We start from the raw sequence: 20,254 nt of genomic DNA on the forward strand, positions 1-20,254 counted from the left end.
TTTATAAATCCCCACTCAGGGTTTAACTGGGGTCTATTTAAATAGACAGACTTCTCTAACGAGCCAATTCTGGCTCAGTCAGGGAAGACAGTGGCTTCGCTCAGAGAACATTTGTCTCCTACTCAGAGAACATGTTTGTCAGAAATTGAGCTAAGTGCAAGGCTAGGATAGGAGTTATAAGCTACATCTATTTATTTTACCTTTATTTAACTAGGCAAGTCAGTTAAGAACAAATTCTTATTTTCAATGACAGCCTAGGAACAGTGGGTTAACTGCGTGTTCAGGGGCAGAACGACAGATTTCTACCTTGTCAGCTCGGGGATTTGAACTTGCAACCTTTCGGTTACTAGTCCAATGCTCTAACCACTAGGCTACCCTGCCGTTCCCATGTCAGCTGGTGATATTGAGTGTGAGTCCAACTATTTACTTTTTTCCACATTTCCATTTTGAAGCCATTTCCTGCTAATAAACTTACATAAATATGTACTAAGATAAAAACAGTATGTACTTAGCTAAAGATAGCAGACTCACCATATCTCTTCTCATTTAGGCGTAAATAGACAGTAACAAAGACCTGATTGGCGTGTGTGTGTGTGCTTGTGGTGACTGCTGGGTAATCCAGCACCAGGTGGGCCTGCATATAAGCATAGATGGACAGAATCTGAAATGCCACCGTTTCATCTGAAAAATGTAGACAGTAGCAGCAGGAGACAGGAGAGAGATGGGGGGGGAGAGAGAGAGAAAGAGAGGGGTGGCATAGGAAGAGGAGCAGGAGCACAGCCAAAGCTGTACACAAAACATCACAGAGAGAGGACATTTAGACCTTCCCCCCAAATATGGCATAAGGAGTAGAAATTAACTCTCACCTGTACCGTCTTTGTTTCCGTTCGGATGCGTCCGCAGCTCTTCTGACTTGTAGAAGTCAATGCTGGCATAGGTGTTGAGGTTGGAGCCGCCACTACCCCCGATGCCCGCCCCTGACACCCCCACCCCGCCCCCCCCATTCAGTACGGATGAGTAGAGGCGAGGGGGGATAGCCTGTATGGTTGAGGACCCATCTAAGGCTGAATGAGGGCTCTCTTTGTTGGCCAAGTCCAAGTCTATGTAGTTAAGGCCTTGCTCCATGGACAAAGCCTGGGCAGCGGGTATGCCAGGCCCAGGGTGGAGGAACTGCGAGGGGAGATGCTCGGCCGACACTCCATTCCCCCACAGCATGCCCTCAAACCCAAGCCGGCGAGCCACGGCCTGGGCTTGCTCCGGGAAGAGAGAGGCAGCAGAGGAGGAGTTGGAGGAGGGGGGAGGGAGAGAGGGGGAGGCGAGGAAGGTTTCGGAGCAGTGGCGCCTGCGGCCCTGGGGGTCGGCCCGGATCACTTTAGCCCCGTGGTCCGGGTTGGGCCCAGGTTTAGGCAGGGGGAAGTCCAGGCCCAGGGTGACGACAGGGACTGGGGGATCGGGCCTGGCTGGGGAGGGGGCTTTGGGGAAGGTGTTGTTGGACGTGGAGCTGGGGACGGTGTTGTTTTTCAGGCTGAAGGCCATCTCTGTATAGTCCCCGCAGGAGGTAGGGGACTCTGATTGAGTCACCACTACATGGGTAGTCTGTCTGTTTGTCCTGGGACCCGCTTCAGCACCCTCTGTCCCGCCTTGCTGCTGAAGGGCCACCCTGTACTCGTCGTGGGCCTTGGGGACCAGGATCATTGGAGGAGGCGTTGGTGGGGTGGGGAAGGTTGGGAAGCTCAGTGGTGTCAGGGAGAGGGGAGAGGGGGACGGTGAGGGCCGCAGGTCCATGTTGACATATTCTGAGGCGGATGGAGGGGTGAGGGGCATGATGGGGGTCTGGGGGGTGGAGGGGCTTCGGGGGAGGGGCATGAACCCCCCCAGGCAAGAGGCAGCCCGGTGTGAAGGGTGCTGGCTGGAGCCGTGAGGCAGGGACATCCCGTGTCTGAGTCCCCTCCCTCCCCCACCTCCTGGCCCTCCTCTGGCGCTTTGATCTCCCTTGAATTCAATGCTGACGTACTCCCCTGGGCTCTTGGGCTCTGGGGGGAGGGGGTTCTCACGGACCCTGGGGAGGGTGTTTGCTTTGGACACGTCCACAAACAGGCTGACAGGCCGGGTCCTGGGTCCCCCCTGCTGGCCCTGCTTTGGGGCTGCCCGTCTCTGCTGGAGGAGCCCCATGTCTTTAGAGTGAGCTCCCCCACCTGAGGACCCTGCTCCCTGGAGAGCCCTGTCCTCGTTCTCCCCTAGGCTCTCACTGCTGGCAGAGCTGGAGGAGTATGAGGACGAGGAGAGGGACAGGTGGCGACCTTGGACTGCACCCAAATTGGGGTCCTGACGAACCACCACCGCCCTGCCAACTCCTCTAACATCACTGCTCCCATTGGGCCTCCTGCCTCGGCCGGGACCGTCCTCGAAGTGTCCACCAGGTGGCGTGTGTTTGTAGGAGCGGGGCAGTGAGTAGTAGGAGTAGACCATCTTGGGGGCCTGCAGTGAGGGGTGGTGGTCTGTCTGAGGGGGTTGCTCGGGGGAGGGGGCTGCTGTTGGCCGAGCGGATGCTGATGGGAGACATGTTCATGTAGTCGCTGCCCGCCCGGCTGTCGGCGCTGCTGCTGTCCACCCAGGCCACACCTCCCAGGCAGCCACGCTGGTCCGGAGAGCAGCTGCTGTTGGGTGACATCATCATGTAGCCGTCGCCAGAGCCAGGAGGGGGCCGGATCTGCTGCGGGGGGGACACGCTGTTGTTAGGCGTCATGGCCATGTAGTCATCCGCTGGCTTGGACTCCGAGTCAGAGACGGAAAGCGAGTGGGTGAGGGAGACTGGAGGTTGGGTAACTCCTCCCGGTAGCATGGACATATAGCCGTTATCCCGCACTATACCTCCACTACCAACCAACTCTACAGCCACGTCCAGGTATCCCCCTCCTCCCCCTCCTCCACCGGGGCTCATCTCAGAGTCTCTTTGTGAGGAGATGCAGGTGGTGAAGGAATCCCCGCTGGTGCTGCGGGACATGATGGCGTAGTCCGCCACGTCTTCATCCTGCTCCTCCTCCCCCCTGTGGGGTTGCGGGGCCAGGCGCTCCAGGGCCATGGGAGGCAGGGACGCCCGCTTGCTCAGCAACTGCCTCTCGGCTTCACATTCCCGGCTAGAGGAGCGCCGCAGGACCCTCCTGGTCTGGGGCTGGTGAGAAGGGGCTGAGCTGGATGCTCCGGCAGGCAGAGAGCCAGATGTTGGAGCTCCACCACCACCACGCTGGCCCATTAGGATGTAGTTAGCAGCCTCGTCGTCCAGGGATTGATAACGGCCTGACCTGGCTGACCCTCCTGGCATGTTGGGGGAGGGGGCAGAGTGCTCCCCAGGGCTGGAGCCGTACTCATCCGAGGAGCCATAATCGCTGGGGGAGCCCGACACGGAGGCGTTGTGGGAGTGGAGGCGGCTGTAGGCACCGGTCCCTGTTGCTCCTCCACCTCCTCCGGTTGCACCCACCACTACCCCAAACTCAGAGCAGTGGCTGGAGCTGGAGGACAAGCTAGGAGCTGGGGAGGAAGCTGGGGTGGAGATGGAGCGCATCAGGCTCAGGGAGTTGTTCTTGGTTGGGGTGGAGGCAGAACGGGCCAACTTGGACCTGAGGATGGGCGTGGTGGAGCAGGACCCATTGGTGGTAGGACTGGAACTCTGACCTACACCTCCGCACGCTCCCCCCACCCCTTCTTCTCCTTTAACCCCATCACTGGCTGTGCCTGACCTGGGGAAACTGTGGCGGGGGGTGGGTGATGCGTTTGCGCTGTTGCCGCCTGTTCCAGACCCTCCGGGCGGCTCGGTGCGAGGTCTACGGGTGAAGCCCACCTGGCTGGGGGGAGGGTTGGGATGGTGGCGTCGCGAGGGGACGCTGATGGGGTTGGAGGCGGTGGCTCCCCCACCTGGCCCAGAATTGGACTGTGACTTGCTGCGTTGGCGGAACTCCTCACTCAGGGCTTTCATGGCTTCCAGTAGGGTCTCATGCATGTTCTGGGCCACCACTGAGTCATCCACCTGCATGAGGCACAACACAGTCATACTCTATGTGTTTACAACCACATGTTCTAACTAACCACTAATCTACAATCTTAACATTTAACCCAGGGTTTCCCAATAGGCGGCCCAAATTCAGCCCACGTGATTTTATTTGTACCCCCAAGTTTTCTGAGCAAACCAAAGTACATATACAGTACCAGTCAGACATTTGGACACACCTACTCATTCAACCTACTCATTTTACTATTTTCTACATTGTAGAATAATAGTGAAGACATCAAAACTATGAAATAACGCATATGGAACCATGTAGTAACCAAGTGTTAAAGAAATCTAAATATATTTTTGATTTTAGATTCTTCAAAGTAGCCACCCTTGATGACCTCTTGGCATTCTCTCAACCAGCTTCAAGAGGAATGCTTTTCCAACAGTCTTGAAGGAATTCACACATATGCTGAGCACTTGTTGGCTGCTTTTCCTTCACTCTGCGGTTCAACTCATCCCAAACCATTTCAAATGGGATGAGATCGGGTGATTTTGGAGGCCAGGTCATCTGATGCGGCACTCAATCACTTTCATTCTTGGTAAAATAGCCCTTACACAGCCTGGAGGTGTGTTTTGGTTCATTGTCCGGTTGAAAAACAAATGATAGTGGGACTAAGTGCAAATCAGATGGGATGGTGTATTGCTGCAGAATGCTATGGAAGCCATGCTGGTTAAGTGTGCTTGAATTCTAAATAAATCACTGACAGTGTCACCAGCAAAGCACCCCCACACGATCACACCTCCTACTCCATGCTTCACGGTGGGAACCACACATGCGGAGATCATCCGTTCACCTACTCTGCGTCTTACAAAGACAAGGCGGTTGTAACCAAGTATCTCAAATTTGGACTCATTAGACCGAAGGACAGATTTCCACCGGTCTAATGTCCATTGCTAGTGTTTTTTGGTCCAAGCAAGTCTCTTCTTCTTATTGGTGTCCTTTAGTAGTGGTTTCTTTGCAGCAATTCGGCCTGAACAGTTGATGTTGTGTCTGTTACTTGAACTCTGTGAAGCGTTTATTTGGGCTGCAATTTGAGGTGAAGTTAACTCTAATGAACTTAACAAATTCCCTACTGTAACTTTCCTTTGAATTTAGCCAACATCAAATGGTCATGCATCAGGAGGAATACACTGCTTGACTTAAATTAAAACACCATAGCCATTCACAGCTGTAACCCCAGAGATTGGGCCTGTGTTACATTTCATCTCACCTGCATCCAGAATTCCCCGGGGCCCGTAACCGCAGAGCGACCAACCTCCACAAAGAAGAAGTTTTCGGAGTGACCGCAGCGGCGCACATTCATCAACTGCAGGACCACGGCGGCCGCGTCCGAGTTGAGCTTGACAAAGTTGACCGTCTTGTCGGTCAGGCACAGCCGGTAGACACCCACCAGGTTCTTGGCCTGGCCCAGCCCTTTAGGCCACACCTTGACCTGCCACACCTCCTTGAAGGCAGGGCCTGGGGTGGGCACGCCGTAGTCCCCTCCAGCACCTGTGTCAGTAGTAGGCGTCTTACCTGGAAAGGAGGAGAGTGGGGAAGAGATGTATGAAGACCGAGAGAAGAGAGAGTTAAGGAAAAGTGTTTGAGAGGGCGAGAGAGAAATGGAACAAGAAAGATAAAGAATGAGGGACAGGTGGGTGGATAGAGGGATGGAGAGAGAGAGATCAGTTATTAATGTGGGTTGTGAGGAGGTTCACAAAGGAACAAAGTGGTAAATCACCAACGTTGTAAAGGACCAACATGTCCGCCGTGCATCAGTTGCCAGAGGGAATGTGAGGTGAAAGCACTATTTACGTAGCCCACGAGAACAAGCCTCTGCCATTATGCAAGCTCTGCTGATATCGAGCTTTTTTAGCAAATTCTGAACAATCCGCTTTTCAGGCGAGCATGCTGTGGCTTGCGAGTCCCGCTCTCCCTGCACCTACATGTTCCAACTCGGTGGCCACACACATACACACGGAAAATTCAAACTGTTGAGGATTCAAACACTTCAAAAGGACAAAGACTATGAAAAAAAAGAAAACTTGTGAAAGTAATTTAACTGACACTGCAACAGATACCATCTATCCCACAAATCTGGGGCCCTTATGCAGAGTTCTTTCCATATACTTGGTTGGTGTTTGCAGGTTTGAGACATTCGGAATACATTAGAACCCTATAGAATAGCTAATTTACTGTATAGAGTTGAGTTGCAGTATGAAGACACTAATTTACAGGTCATTCACCGTATAGAGAAGACCACACAATTATTGAGACTGAGCTCACCTGGTCTGATAGGGAACAATGACGTCCTCTGTCAATATCAATGGTATGCACCTGTTTAATAACTGCTTTCATAGATAAGAATGGGGTCAATGATTCCTTGACTGACCCACACACACTGAAACTATACGATTAGACTACTAGCTCATACAGGCACGTCTGACAACTTCACCTTAATAGAAGAGAACCTCCACTCTTCCATAACCTCCAACATTATTATCAGACTTGAGCGTGTGCATATGTGTGTGTGTGTGTGTGTTCACGTACTTCCATGAAGTGACATTGCCTTGTCTTCTGGATAGTAGAGACTCAATTAGGTGCACGGAAACTTGGCCCTCTGTGTGTGTGTGTGTTTGTTCCTCTGCCTCTACCGTGCCTTCTCTTCAACCCAACAATCACAACCATATATATACAAAAACCTTCGGCACGAACGCACAACGACATACTCAACCTCCGTTATGACTAACTTTTCCACAACCGTTTCCAAAACATTTAGTTGCGGTCGCAGTATGGGGAACCTGCCTGTCTGTTCTTTTGGCTGTCTTACAACTAAATGAATGATGAACCAGAATAGCTGTTGTGTTCTGTTAGAGTCTATGCCAGTGGCTTAGACAGTAGACCAGCGGCTGTGTATGAGGCACGTCCCCTACATTAGATGAGTCACTCTTGGGCCACACATGACTATTTAATGGGCTGCTGTGTGTGTGTGTGTGTGTGTGTGTGTGTGTGTGTGTGTGTGTGTGTGTAGTCCTGTCTTGCCAGCTGCCTTTGGATTTACTAAAAGGAAAGAGATGCTTTAGAGATTTTGCGGCAAAGGGACTGAGCAAGATGAGGGAACGCAGACAGGAAATAAAACATCCTTGAGAAAAAATGAAGGGAGAAGAGAAGAAAATGTAAAAGAAAGAATGAATGAAATCAGAGGAATGAAAAGAGGTAGACTTTCTGGATGGTACTGACTGGCATTGAACAAGACTCAATAATAATGGAATTAAAAATATATCTCCTTCCTTCCCTTACACTTCTTCTCTGCTTTTCTTTCAGTATCAAGGCTACCTTACCATTTCCCTCCTGGTCACCGTCTTACCATCCCATTCCACTCTACTGTCCATCCTTCCCACACAAGGCCTCAGATCCCTATGCCAAATACTGCTCAACCAAGTATTTATTTTCTCCTAAAAAACTCCTCAGCTATTTGTGAAGCAGGTCTGTGTTTGTTACGAAAACATTGTTAGAAATCAGCTGTGCGTCGTGAATGCCACATCAACACTCAAAAACCCAAACTCCTTTTTTGATCTTGGGTCTCGCAAGGCCACCGTTTCCCCTCCTACACCTGCTAATGAGACGCACGCACGGATCCATGTGCACCTTCTGCAGCAATCAGAGCAGCCGAAAACCTCAGTAGCACTGGTACCCTTTCTGTTGAAATTCTCATAGCCTTAAAGTGACCAAATAGGCTATATCCATCTAACGTTACATAAGAGGGAGGTGGATTTGATATTACACAGAAGTGTGTGAATTATAGATGTGACTGGTGCTTCCTCCAAGGGACCTTTCCCTGGCAGAGTAGTGCTAACAGAGCCAGTGGTGGAGAAGGAGCAGGGTTTTAGCTCACGCAATGCAAAGCCAGTGAGGTAACCGTACAGTCAAGTCCAGCACACAGACCAGGGATGAACCACCAGCATGAAGTCACCTGGATATTAAGGATGTGACAAATGGAAAATGTTTCAAAAACGGCTTTCCATCAAGTTCTACCTTCCTCATTCATAGGCTAAATCTCAAACCGAACACTTGGCCCCTAAGCCGTTTATCAAGTGCCACTTGCTGTTGTGTTCAATAGTGATCACTTGAGTCTTCAAGTGTTTTGGCCAAAATGAGCAATGAGACGATGCGTACTTGACGTCACAACTGCTACTTATCAATATTCCAAAAACGCGCATGCCATTGTCTACCGCTGCCTGTCTTGTGCATGACTCGCTCGCTATGAAACATGGGCACTGGGGAAGACACAGGCTCATACTCTGATACAGTAAGAAAGTTGACAAAAAAAGGCATCTCTACTCCTACGCAAAATATGTGTATCGGTCGCCAGTGATTTCATCAGCTGATTTACCTTGTTGTAGCTTGCCTGCTGCTGGCTAGTTTCACGAATGATACATATCTCCTTACAGCATTGATGCGTTTGTTAATTGTTTCATTTAAAATGTTCCCTTTATGATGATGATTGGGACCTGTTAGTGGTAGTTTTGTGATAAATGCACTATAATTTTAATTTTGTGGGAAAAAAAGAAAAAAACGCTTCTGGTTAGGGATTTTTTTCTTTGCGTTAATGTCCCAATGTTGTCTTAGCGTTTAAACGTTCACACCCATCCTGGATAGATAACACTGCAAACGAGCTCAGCCCTCACACACAGTGATCATTTATTAAAGCCCTCAGCAGCAGTCTTGATGATTCATAAGAAAACATTATGGCAATAATAGTCAAAGTGACATTGTGCACCTGGACTACATGGAGCACCTCCCTGGGTGAACAGTAAGACGGTTCATGTTCGCATGACAACCATAAGGCAACTTTATTACAATATTCAGCTTCACATGGCTTTTCCACGTGGTTAGTCAGTGGCTACAGCCAACCACCGTATGAATAGAACACTTTCTACTCTTCATGTAGCCTATCATTACTGTATTTCAACCTTACTGCAACATTCCAATCCCAAACATGTTATTAATGGCTGTAAATGTCTGCAGTTTTAAACACACACACCTCTATTCATACAAGATAAGTAATTTATTACAACCTTATTATAACCTAACTACAACCTTACCACAGCATTCTGCTTCACATGTGGCAAGTCTACAGCCAACTGCAGTGTGAAGTCCAGCACACACACACACACACACACGTCTCTATTCATACATACTTTATTTACTGTACCTTTTGTCCCCTCCCCTTGAGACAAATATTACCATATAGACTAATCTCTCTTGCTGGGCCTCTCTCCACAGGCCATTAGATATGACTTAGGGCATTGGCGCCAAAGCACCACGGTATTTTCCCAGCCTCTTTGTCCAGGTCAGCTTTTATTGGGGGCCATAACAGCTGCTTGTCCTTTGCCCATGAACCTGCGGAGCTGCTAGCTGTGTGTGCTAGCTGGCTAATGGGATATTGACGAGCCCTTTCCATTAGCGATGACCGGAGTGTGACCTAGTGATAACTGTTATCACACACTGGCTACGCTACCCTGTTAAATGAAGGTCAACAGTATGGACATGATAGCCAGCAGCATACCACCCTGCATACATACCACTGCTGGCATTCTTCTGAAGCTAAGCAGGGTTGGTGCTGGTCAGTCCCTGGATGTGAGACCAGATGCTGCTGGAAGTGGTGTTGGAGGCCCAGTAGGAGGCACTCTTTACTCTGGTCTAAAAAAATATCCCAATGCCCCAGGGCAGTGATTGACACTGCCCTGTGTAGGGTCCCATCTTTCGGATGGGACGTTAAATGGGTGTCCTGACTCTCTGAGGTCATTAAAGATTCCATGGCACTTATTGTAAGAGTAGGGGTGTTAACCCTGGTGTCCTGGCTAAATTCCCAATCTGGCCCTCAAACCATCAGGGCTACCTAATCATCCCCAGCTTACAATTGGCTCATTCATCCCCCTCCTCTCCCCTGTAACTATTCCCCGGGTCGTTGCTGTAAATGAGAACGTGTTCTCAGTCAACTTACCTGGTAGAATAACAGATAAATAAATTAAATACAGTGGAGTAGCCCTTAGTTGTGAAGTAGAGTATATGTCTTGGTATGGTAGGTGTTAATACATACAAGTGAAGGTGAGGATGAAGTTTTATTTGACCAGAAACAAGCTTTAGGTTAAATTAAAACCTCTTATTGTAAGTGTGATACATTTATGAAGTAGGAAACAGTTATGAGTTGGGATACATTTGTAAGGTAGGACATATTTGTTATGTAGTGTGTGGTTGGCTATAGGGTTTAATGTGTATTATGTGGGCTTAGTTTACACAGTAGACAGAGCACATAGTATACAGTCTGTGGGGAGATGGTTGAAGATGATCCCAGATGAATCTACTGTTGATAGAGTGGTGAAATCAAACACTTCTCAGGCTAGCGGGTTACCGTCTTTTGCCTTTCATGGATTCACTTTATGTGGAGTTTACATTCCAATCTCATCAAATTCATGGCGGGGCACGACCTCTGTGAGTGCTAGGCAAAATCTTGCCGATACATTTCTGGGTCTTAAACAAAACAGGGTAAATCAGAGAGTCACATAATTGAAGTTTATGGCAAATTTCATAAAACTTTGCCTCTCTCTTAGTTGAAGCACTTAGTAAATCACTGAAAGCTAGAGCTGGCATTAAAATAGCCTTTTCCAACTAGATCTCGTTTCATGCTGTTGCCCACGGTGCCCTAGCACAAGGTACAGCTGTGTAATGCTACGGCAAACGCCAAAATGTGCACCATGGGGGGGGCTACAACAAGCTGGACGTCTGAGGCCTAAAGACCCATTATTTATATCGCCTGCTTGGCTATACCCCCTCGACTCCAGCTTGAGTTACCAGTGGGGAGAGACACAGGACAGCTGTGTCCAGTGTGTTATGTAAGCCACCCAGAGGCAATAAAACCTTGGGTCCCCCAAAAAAGCATACCAAGATGGCGCCGAAGAAAATGGCTGACACCTTACATTCTCACAATCAATTATGCTATTTTGTACGTTTTTTGCATAACTTATTTTATATCTTATTGTGTACATAATGTTGCTGCTACTGTCTCTTATGAACAAAACAGAACAGAGATTACTCGCCGCGGACTGGAAGAAACTTTTTCCTTTAACGAGTCCGACGAGAAGGATGTCCTGCTTTCACTGGAACAGGCCCAGATCCACGCCTTTTGCGTGAAGAAAAGGTGCAGGAAAATTGGCCACAGATCGGCCAACCTTCTGAGAATCCGTAGGAGAGCGAGTAAACTCCCAATGCCATCCGTTCTGCTTGCTAAAGTGCAATCATTGGAAAATAAAATTGATGACCTACGATTAAGATTACCCTACCAACGGGAAATCAAAAACTGTAACATCTTATGTTTCACCGAGACGTGGCTGAACGACGATACGGACAATATAGAGCTAGCGGGATTTTCCATGCACCGGCAGAACAGAGACTTATACTTATTTTCCACCATAATTTGCAAATAAATTCATTAAAAATCCTACAATGTGATTTTCTGGATTTTCTTTTCTCAATTTGTCTGTCATGGTTGAAGTGTACCTATGATGAAAATTACAGGCCTCTCATCTTTTTAAGTGGGAGAACTTGCACAATTGGTGGCTGACTAACTACTTTTTTGCCCCACTGTATTTGGAGAGACCTGAAAATAGCTGTGCAGCGATGCTCCACATCCAACCTAACAGAGCTTGAGAGGATCTGCAGAGAAAAATGGGAGAAACTCTCCAAATAGAGGTGTGCCAAGCTTGTAGCATCATCAAATCAAACGTTATTTGTCACATACACATGGTTAGCAGATGTTAATGTGAGTGTAGCGAAATGCTTGTGCTTCTAGTTCCGACAATGCAGTAATAACCAACGAGTAATCCAACCTAACAATTCCACAACTACTACCTTATACACACAAGTGTAAAGGGATAAAGAATATGTACATAAAGATATATGAATGAGTGATGGTACAGAACGGCATAGGCAAGATGCAGTAGATGGTATATAGTACAGTATATACATATGAGATGAGTAATGTAGGGTATGTAAACAAGGTGGCATAGTTTAAAGTGGCTAGTGATACATGTATTACATAAAGATGCAGTAGATGATATAGAGTACAGTATATACATATACATATGAGATGAGTAATGTAGGGTATGTAAACATTATATTAAGTGGCATTGTTTAAAGTGGCTAGTGATACATCAATTTCCATCAATTCCCATTATTAAAGTGGCTGGAGTTGATTCAGTATGTTGGCAGCAGCCACTCAATGTTAGTGGTGGCTGTTTAACAGTCTGATGGCCTTGAGATGGAGGCTGTTTTTCAGTCTCTCGGTCCCTGCTTTGATGCACCTGTACTGACCTCGTCTTCTGGATGATAGCGGGGTGAACAGGCAGTGGCTCGGGTGGTTGTTGTCCATGATGATCTTTATGGCCTTCCTGCGACATCGGGTGGTGTAGGTGTCCTGGAGGGCAGGTAGTTTGCCCCTGGTGATGCGTTGTGCAGACCGCACTACCCTCTGGAGAGCCTTACGGTTGTGGGCGGAGTAGTTGCCGTACCAGGCGGTGATACAACCCGACAGGATGCTCTCGATTGTGCATCTGTAGGAGTTTGTGAGTGCTTTTGGTGTCAAGCCAAATTTCTTCAGCCCCGAGGTTAAAGAGGCACCTGCTGCTCCTTCTTCACAACGCTGTCTGTGTGGGTGGACCAATTCAGTTTGTCCGTGATGTGTACGCCGAGTAACTTAAAACTTACTACCCTCTCCACTACTGTCCCATCGATGCGGATAGGGGGAGGAGTGCTTGACCACGCAGTCGTGGGTGAACAGGGAGTACAGGAGAGGGCTCAGAACGCACCCTTGTGGAGCCCCAGTGTTGAGGATCAGCGGGGTGGAGATGTTGTTACCTACCCTCACCACCTGGGGGCGGCCCGTCAGGAAGTCCAGTACCCAGTTGCACAGGGCGGGGTCGAGACCCAGGGTTTGGAGGGTAATATGGTGTTAAATGCTGAGCTGTAGTCGATGAACAGCATTCTCACATAGGTATTCCTCTTGTCCAGATGGGTTAGGGCAGTGTAAGTGTGGTTGCGAATGCGTCGTCTGTGGACGTAAGTGAATGCTACGGGGCGGTAGTCGTTTAGCTCAGTTACCTTAGCTTTCTTGGGAACAGGAACAATGGTGGCCCTCTTGAAGCATGTGGGAACAGCAGACTGGGATAAGGACTGATTGAATATGTCCGTAAATACACCAGCCAGCTGGTCTGCGCATGCTCTGAGGACGCGGCTGGGGATGCCGTCTGGGCCTGCAGCCTTGCGAGGCTTAACACGTTTAAATGTTTTACTCACGTCGGCTGCAGTGAAGGAGTCCGCAGGTTTTGGTAGCGGGCCGTGTCAGTGGCACTGTATTGTCCTCAAATGAGCAAAAAGGTTACTTAGTATGTCTGGGAGCAAGACATCCTGGTCCGCGAGGGGGCTGTTTTTCGAGGATGTAATCTCTGCCAAAAGTGCTTCAACAAAGTACTGAGTAAAGGGTCGGAACACATATGTCAATGTGATATTTAAAAAAAAAAAAATCTATAAAATTTGCAAAAAAAATCTAAAAACCTATTTTTGGTTTGTCATTATGGGGTATTGTGTGTAGATTGATGAGGGGGAAAAAACAATTAAAAACATTTTAGAATAAGGCTGTAATGTAACAAAATGTGGAAAAGGTCAAGGAGTCTGAATACACTGTATATACAGAGTAAACCAAACATTAAGAACACCTTCCTAATATTGAGTTGCACCCGACTCTTTTGCCCTCAGAAGCGCCTCAATTGGTAGGGGCATGGACTCTTCAAGGTGTCGAAAGCGTTTCACAGGGATGCTGGCCCAAGTTGACTCCAATGCTTCCAAACAGTTGTGTCAAGTTGGCTGGATGTCCTTTGGCTGGTAAACCATTCTTGATACACACGGGAAACTGTTGAGTGTGAAGAACCCAGTAGCGTTGCAGTTCTTGACACAAACCGGTGCCTACTACCATACCCAATTCAAAAGGCACTTAAATATTTTGTCTTGCCCATTCACCCTCTGAATGGCACACATACTCAATCCATGTCTTAATTGTCTTAAGGTTTAAAAATACTTATTAAAACCTGTCTCCTCCCCTTCATCTACACTGATGTAGAAGTAGATTTAAACGAGTGACATTTTGAAGGATACACTTGGTCAGTCTGTCATGGAAAGAGCATGTGTTCATAATGTTTTGTGCGTGATTGTATCCCAATGTGTAATCAAGGTTTCTTTTTGTTAAATACTATATCTGTTTATGCAGTGTACCAAATTATCTACAACTATATTCCGGACCCGACCATCCGCTCAAGAAAAAAAACATTTAGCGGCTGAGAGTAATTGGGGACCCTGGCTTTAACCCTTATGACGAACCCATTGACCTGGTCCTGCAACAGAGGGGTGAGCTGGTGGTTATATAATGTACTATCAACTAGCAAATCAATATCACCATAAAAAGGTTTCTATTCACATAAACCTCAGCTCCCAGCTCAGTGTGGCATATGGACACTCATCGACTAGCTCGATTGCGTTTCTCTCTGCCTTTCCTTCATGTAAATCAAATTATGGGTCCACTTATTGACTATCCTTAAGATAAATTGTGCTTGTTGCAAATAACATGCATATGAAGCAGGCTTTAAATTGACCTCTCTTAAATCTACAAGACTTAAGGTTGATATTTTACAGTAGTTGACGGTTGAACATGGAGCTATTGCGCAACAGGAGATCTACCCACCCAGCAAGACTGTCTAGCCCCATGTTAAATGAAATTACAGGGTGTTAATGGTGTAAACTATTTTCTGCATAGGAAACGACCTTGCTGAGGCCCTGTGGCTGTGGTTGAAGGGAAAAGGAGGAGGAGGGAGGGAGGATCCAGCACCCGGCTAGATGGGGCTGGCTGGCTTCTGATCCAACTCACGTCGCTCACTTGGTTTGCGTCCCAAATGGTGCTCCATTCCTTATATAGTGCACTACCTTTGGCAAGGTTCCATAGGGCTCTGGTCAAAAGTAGTGCACTGGATAGGGTTCCATTTGGAACACCACCCCTGGGTCTTAGCGGCTAAAATAGCGCTAGGCTAGCTCCAGTGGCTGTTCACACCCACACCATCCGGTTGTCCCGTCAGGAAACGCCACGTCGGGCTGACTCAGAGACAATAATTACTGTCTAATTAGGGAGATGAGCAGCGGTTTAATGTTTAATTGCCTCTCCGGCCCGGTCGGCCATAGGTGAGAACCAGAGCCCACCACCTGACTGGATGACTGGGAGACTGACTGACAGGTGCTGGGAACACTACTACACTACAACCATGAGACAAGTGTATCCTCATGGGTGAAGTGGCCTCTTGACTTGCACGGATATGGAGTCAGAGTATGAGACAACAGTCATATCCATTATATGGAGTCAAAATGGGAAAACTGACTGTAGATCAGAGCTGACTTGAGGTTAGTGTATCAAACATCAGCTAATATGACTGTGTTTTATGAGGCGAAAACGGAAAACTCACTTTAGATCAGAGCTTAGTAACGGACTTGGAAGGGCCTTTGTTCTGGATTGTGGCTTGCTGGTCAAGTTTGACACTATACTTTATTGAGCGGTTTGCCTCCTAGTGTGTGTGTGCACACCTGCCAGCTGGGTAGTCACTGTAGTCTATTTTCTTACCAGTTTCATATTTTTTTTCCATTTTGTTCCACTTTTGAGTCATTGGCCTGTTTTTTTGTTGTTGCTTTTGACCACAGATATCTCGGCTATAATGACCACAGAGTAAATGTACCTCCAAACTCAGACCTTTAGGTTTAAGCTGGGAGGCATAATGTGGTTAAGTATGGGACATTTGGCGTGTCATGCACTCTGTGATTAGGAAAGTGATGAAAGGTGCAAGACGTGAAATTCGGAGAGGGGGTTGATAGAGCTTTCTCAGGATAGGGGGAGACTTTTTAGGGGAGGGACAGTTATACGTTGTAATTTTCATGTACAACTGTGTCTAGCAGCTTGATCATCATGGTACTTTTACAGGCATGATTTATGGTAAGTATACTTGAAACTTGTATCTCACTATGGTAAGTTGTGAAATAAGTATATTTAGTTATAATCGCAAGGGCTTAGCATATAATAAGATGATCAGGCTTTACAGGGCTAAAACAGAATGAATATATACTGAACAAAAATATAAAACGCAACAATTGTTTGTTTCTTTACTAAATTACAGTTTATACAAGGAAAACAGCCATGGGTGAGTTTTTCCCCATAAAAGGGCTTAATTATAGACAGAAATACAGCGGCGGCTTATGGTAGAGAAATTAACATTAAATTCTCTGGCAACAGCTCTGGTGGACATTCCTGCAGTCAGTATGCCAATTGAACGCTCCCTCAAAACATCTGTGGCATTGTGTTGTGACACAAAACCCCTCTGCAGCATTTGACACTGTCGGTTATAAGATTTTAACTGACCTTATTGAGAGACTTCTTGGAGTTTCTGGAACACCCATTGCCTGGTTCCACTCCCATCTATCTAATAGACAACAGTTTGTCTCCCTTGGCAACTACAGGTCTCCCCCAGGCCCTGTATCACCAGATGTCCGACAAGGCTCAGTGTTAAGTCCATTACTGTTTAGTATGCTACCCCTTGGTCAGATCATCTGTCAATTCGGAGTCAGATTTCACTGTTATGCAGATGACACACAAATCCACAACCACACAAAACCCATTCTGGCACCCCCCTTTGTTGTTGACTGTCTCCGTAAAGTGAAAACTTGGATGAGCAATAACTTTTTAAAACTAAATGACGACAAAACAGAGATCATGCTCATGGGCCCGAACTCCCTCATCAAGAAACTGGGTCAACTCAACATGAGAATCGACAGCTGCAACATTCACTCCAACTCCATAGGCAGGAACCTTGGTGTTATATTTGACTCCACTCTGTGGTTTGAACCACATATCCGGAACATAACCAACTTGGACTTCTTCCACCTTAAAAAAAAATCTCACGACTCAGACCCTCTCTCACTGACCCCACTACTGAAACCCTCCTTCACACCTTTGTTTTATCACACCTGGACTACTGCAACGCCATTCTCAAATCATATAAATCTAAATATATTTGTCACATGGGCCGAATACCACCGGTGTAGACTTTACAGTGAAATGCTTGCTTATGAGCCCTTCCCAACAATGCAGAATTTAAAAATATATACATGGAGTACCAGTACCAGATCAATGTGCAGAGGTACGAGATACTTGAGGTAAACATGTACATGAAGGCAGGGTAAAGTGACTAGGCATCAGGATAGATAATAATAATAATAGTAAAATAAAGAACAGAGAAGCAGCAGCATATGATGAGTGTAAAAGTGTGTGTGTAATGTGTATGTGTGTTGTTTCGGTCTGTGTGTGTGTGTGAATGTGAATGTCTGTGGAGTTTGTGTGGGAGTGTCAAGGTAGTGTGTGTGTGTGTGTGTGTGTCTATAAACTCAGCAAAAAAAGAAAACATTCCTTTTTCAGGAACCTGTCTTTCAAATATAATTTGTAAAAATCCAAATAACTTCACAGATCTTCATTGTAAAGGGTTTAAACACTGTTTCCCATGCTTGTTCAATGAACCATAAAAAATTAATGAACATGCACCTATGGAACGGTCATTAAGACACTAACAGCTTACAGACGGTAGGCAATTAAGGTCACAGTTATGAAAACTTAGGACACTAAATAGGCCTTTCTAATGACTCTGAAACACACCAAAAGAAAGATGCCCAGGGTCCCTGCTCATCTGCGTGAACGTGCCTTAGGCATGCTGCAAGGAGGCATGAGGACTGCAGATGTGGCCAAAGCAATAAATTGCAATGTCTGTACTGTGAGACGCCTAAGTCAGCGCCATAGGGAGACAGGGCAGACAGCTGATCGTCCTCGCAGTGGCAGACCACGTGTAACAACACCTGCACAGGATCGGTACATCTGAACATCACACTTGCGCGACAGGTACAGGATGGCAACAACAACTTCCTGAGTTACACCAGGAACGCACAATGGTACCCTTCCTGCAGGCTCATCCTGACATGACTCTCCAGGATGACAATGCCACCAGCCATACAGCTCGTTCTGTGCATGATTTCCTGCAAGACGGGAATGTCAGTGTCTGCCATGGCCAGCGAAGAGCCCGGATCTCAATCCCATTGAGCATGACTGGGACCTGTTGGATTGGAGGGTGAGGGCTGGGGCCATTCCCCCCAGAAACATCTGGGAACTTGCAGGTGCCCTGGTGGAAGAGTGGGTTAACATCTCACAGCAAGAAATGGCAAATCTGGTGCAGTCCGTGAAGAGGAGATGCACTGCAGTACTTAATGCAGCTGGTGGCCACACCAGATACTGACTGTTACTTTTGATTTTGACGCTCCCTTTGTTCAGGGACATATTGTTCAATTTCTGTTAGTCACATGTCTGTGTAACTTGTTTAGTTTATGTCTCAGTTGTTGAATCTTATGTTCATACAAATATTTACACTAAGTTTTCTGAAAATAAACGCAGTCGACATTGAGAGGACGTTTCTTTTTTTCCTGAGTTTATATGGTTTGTATATATAGTCTAGTGAGTGTGCGTAGAGTCAGTGCAAGATAGTCGGTGCAGATAGTTTGAGTACCATTAATTTACTATTCAGCAGTCTTATGGCTTGGGGGTAGAAACTGTCTTGGAGCCTGTTGGTCCGAGAGCCGATGCTCCAGTACTGTTTGTCGGACGGTAGTAGTGAACAGTCTATGGCTAGGGTGGCTCAAGTCTTTGGCAATTTTTCGGGCCTTCCTCTGACACCGCCTGATATAGAGATCCTGGATAGCAAGGAGCTCGGCCCCAGTGATGTACTGGGCTGTCTGCACTACCCTCTGTAGCGCTTTGCGGTTAGGGGCGGTGCATTTGCCACTACCAAGCAGTGATGCAGCCAGTCAAGATGCTCTTGATGGTGGAGCTGTAAAACCTTTTTAGGATCGGAGGGCCCATGACAAATGTTTTTAGCCTCCTGAGGGGGGGGGGAAGACACCGCCGTGCCCGCTTCATGACTGTGCGGACCATGTTAGGGCCATGTTAGGTCCTTAGTGAAGTGGACGCCAAGGAACTTTTAACTCTCGACCTGCTCCACAACAGCCCGTTGATGTGGCATGTTCTCCCCTCTTTCTCCTATAGTCCACAATCAGCTCCTTGGTCTTACTGACGTTGATGGAGGAGGTTGTCCTGGCACCACACAAGTCTCTGACCTCCAAGTAGGCTGACTCATCACTGTGTTGTCAGCAAACTTGATGATGTTGTTGGGAGTCGTGAGTGGTCACAGTCATGGGTGAACAGGAGGGGACTAAGCACACACCCCTGACGGGCCCCCATGTTGAGAGTCAGCATGGTGGAGCTGTTCTTGCCTACCCTCACCACAGGATACAGTTGCAGAGGAAGAGGTTCAGTCCCAAGGTCCCTAGCTTGGTGATGAGCTTGTAGGGTACAATGGTGTTGAACGCTGAGCTGTAGTCTATGAACAGCATGCTCACATAGTTATTTCCCCTTTTGTCCAGTTGGGAGAGGGCAGTGTGAAGCGCAATTAAGATTTCGTCATCTGTAGATCTGTTGGGGCGGTATGCAAATTGAAGTGGGACTAGGGCGTCTGGGATGATGGTGTTGATGTGTGTCATGACCAGCCTTTCAAAGCACTTCACAATTACAGATGTGAGTGCTATAGGGCAATAGTAATTTAGGCAGGTTGACTTGGAGCTCTTGGGAACAGAGAATGGTGGTCAGCTTGAAACATGTTGGGATTATAGACTGGGACAAGGATAGACACTTGCCAGCTGGTCTGAGCATGCTTTGAGAAAACGCCCTGGTGTCCCGTCTGGCCCAGAGGCCTTGTGATTGTTAATCTGTTGAAACGTGGAGAGCGAAATCAGTCACCCGAAAAAAAGGGGCTTTCACACAAGGCACAGTGTTATATTCCTCGAAGTGAACATTAAAGGCATTTACACTGAACAAAAATAAACACAACACGCAACAATTTCAAAGTTACAGTCCATATGAAGAAATCAGTCAATTTAAATAAATGAATTGGGCCCTAATCTATGGTTTCACATGACTGAGAATACAGATAGGAATCTGTTGGTCACAGAAAAGGTAGGGGCGTGGATCAGAAGACCAGTCAATA

At 47.3% G+C, this 20,254-nt stretch overlaps 1 protein-coding gene across 1 annotated transcript in view; it reads right to left on the minus strand.

The window, feature by feature from the left end:
* Positions 1-20,254, minus strand: part of LOC112233838 (insulin receptor substrate 1-B) — an 84,778-nt gene that overhangs the window by 40,347 nt on the left and 24,177 nt on the right. Inside the window, 3 exon segments of the mRNA XM_024401725.2 lie at positions 867-2,511; positions 2,513-4,024; positions 5,263-5,567. Coding sequence (XP_024257493.2) covers positions 867-2,511; positions 2,513-4,024; positions 5,263-5,567 — 3,462 coding nt within the window.

Source organism: Oncorhynchus tshawytscha, linkage group LG15 (genome assembly GCF_018296145.1).
Source record: "Oncorhynchus tshawytscha isolate Ot180627B linkage group LG15, Otsh_v2.0, whole genome shotgun sequence".
In the NCBI taxonomy this organism is placed as follows: Eukaryota; Metazoa; Chordata; class Actinopteri; order Salmoniformes; family Salmonidae; genus Oncorhynchus; species Oncorhynchus tshawytscha.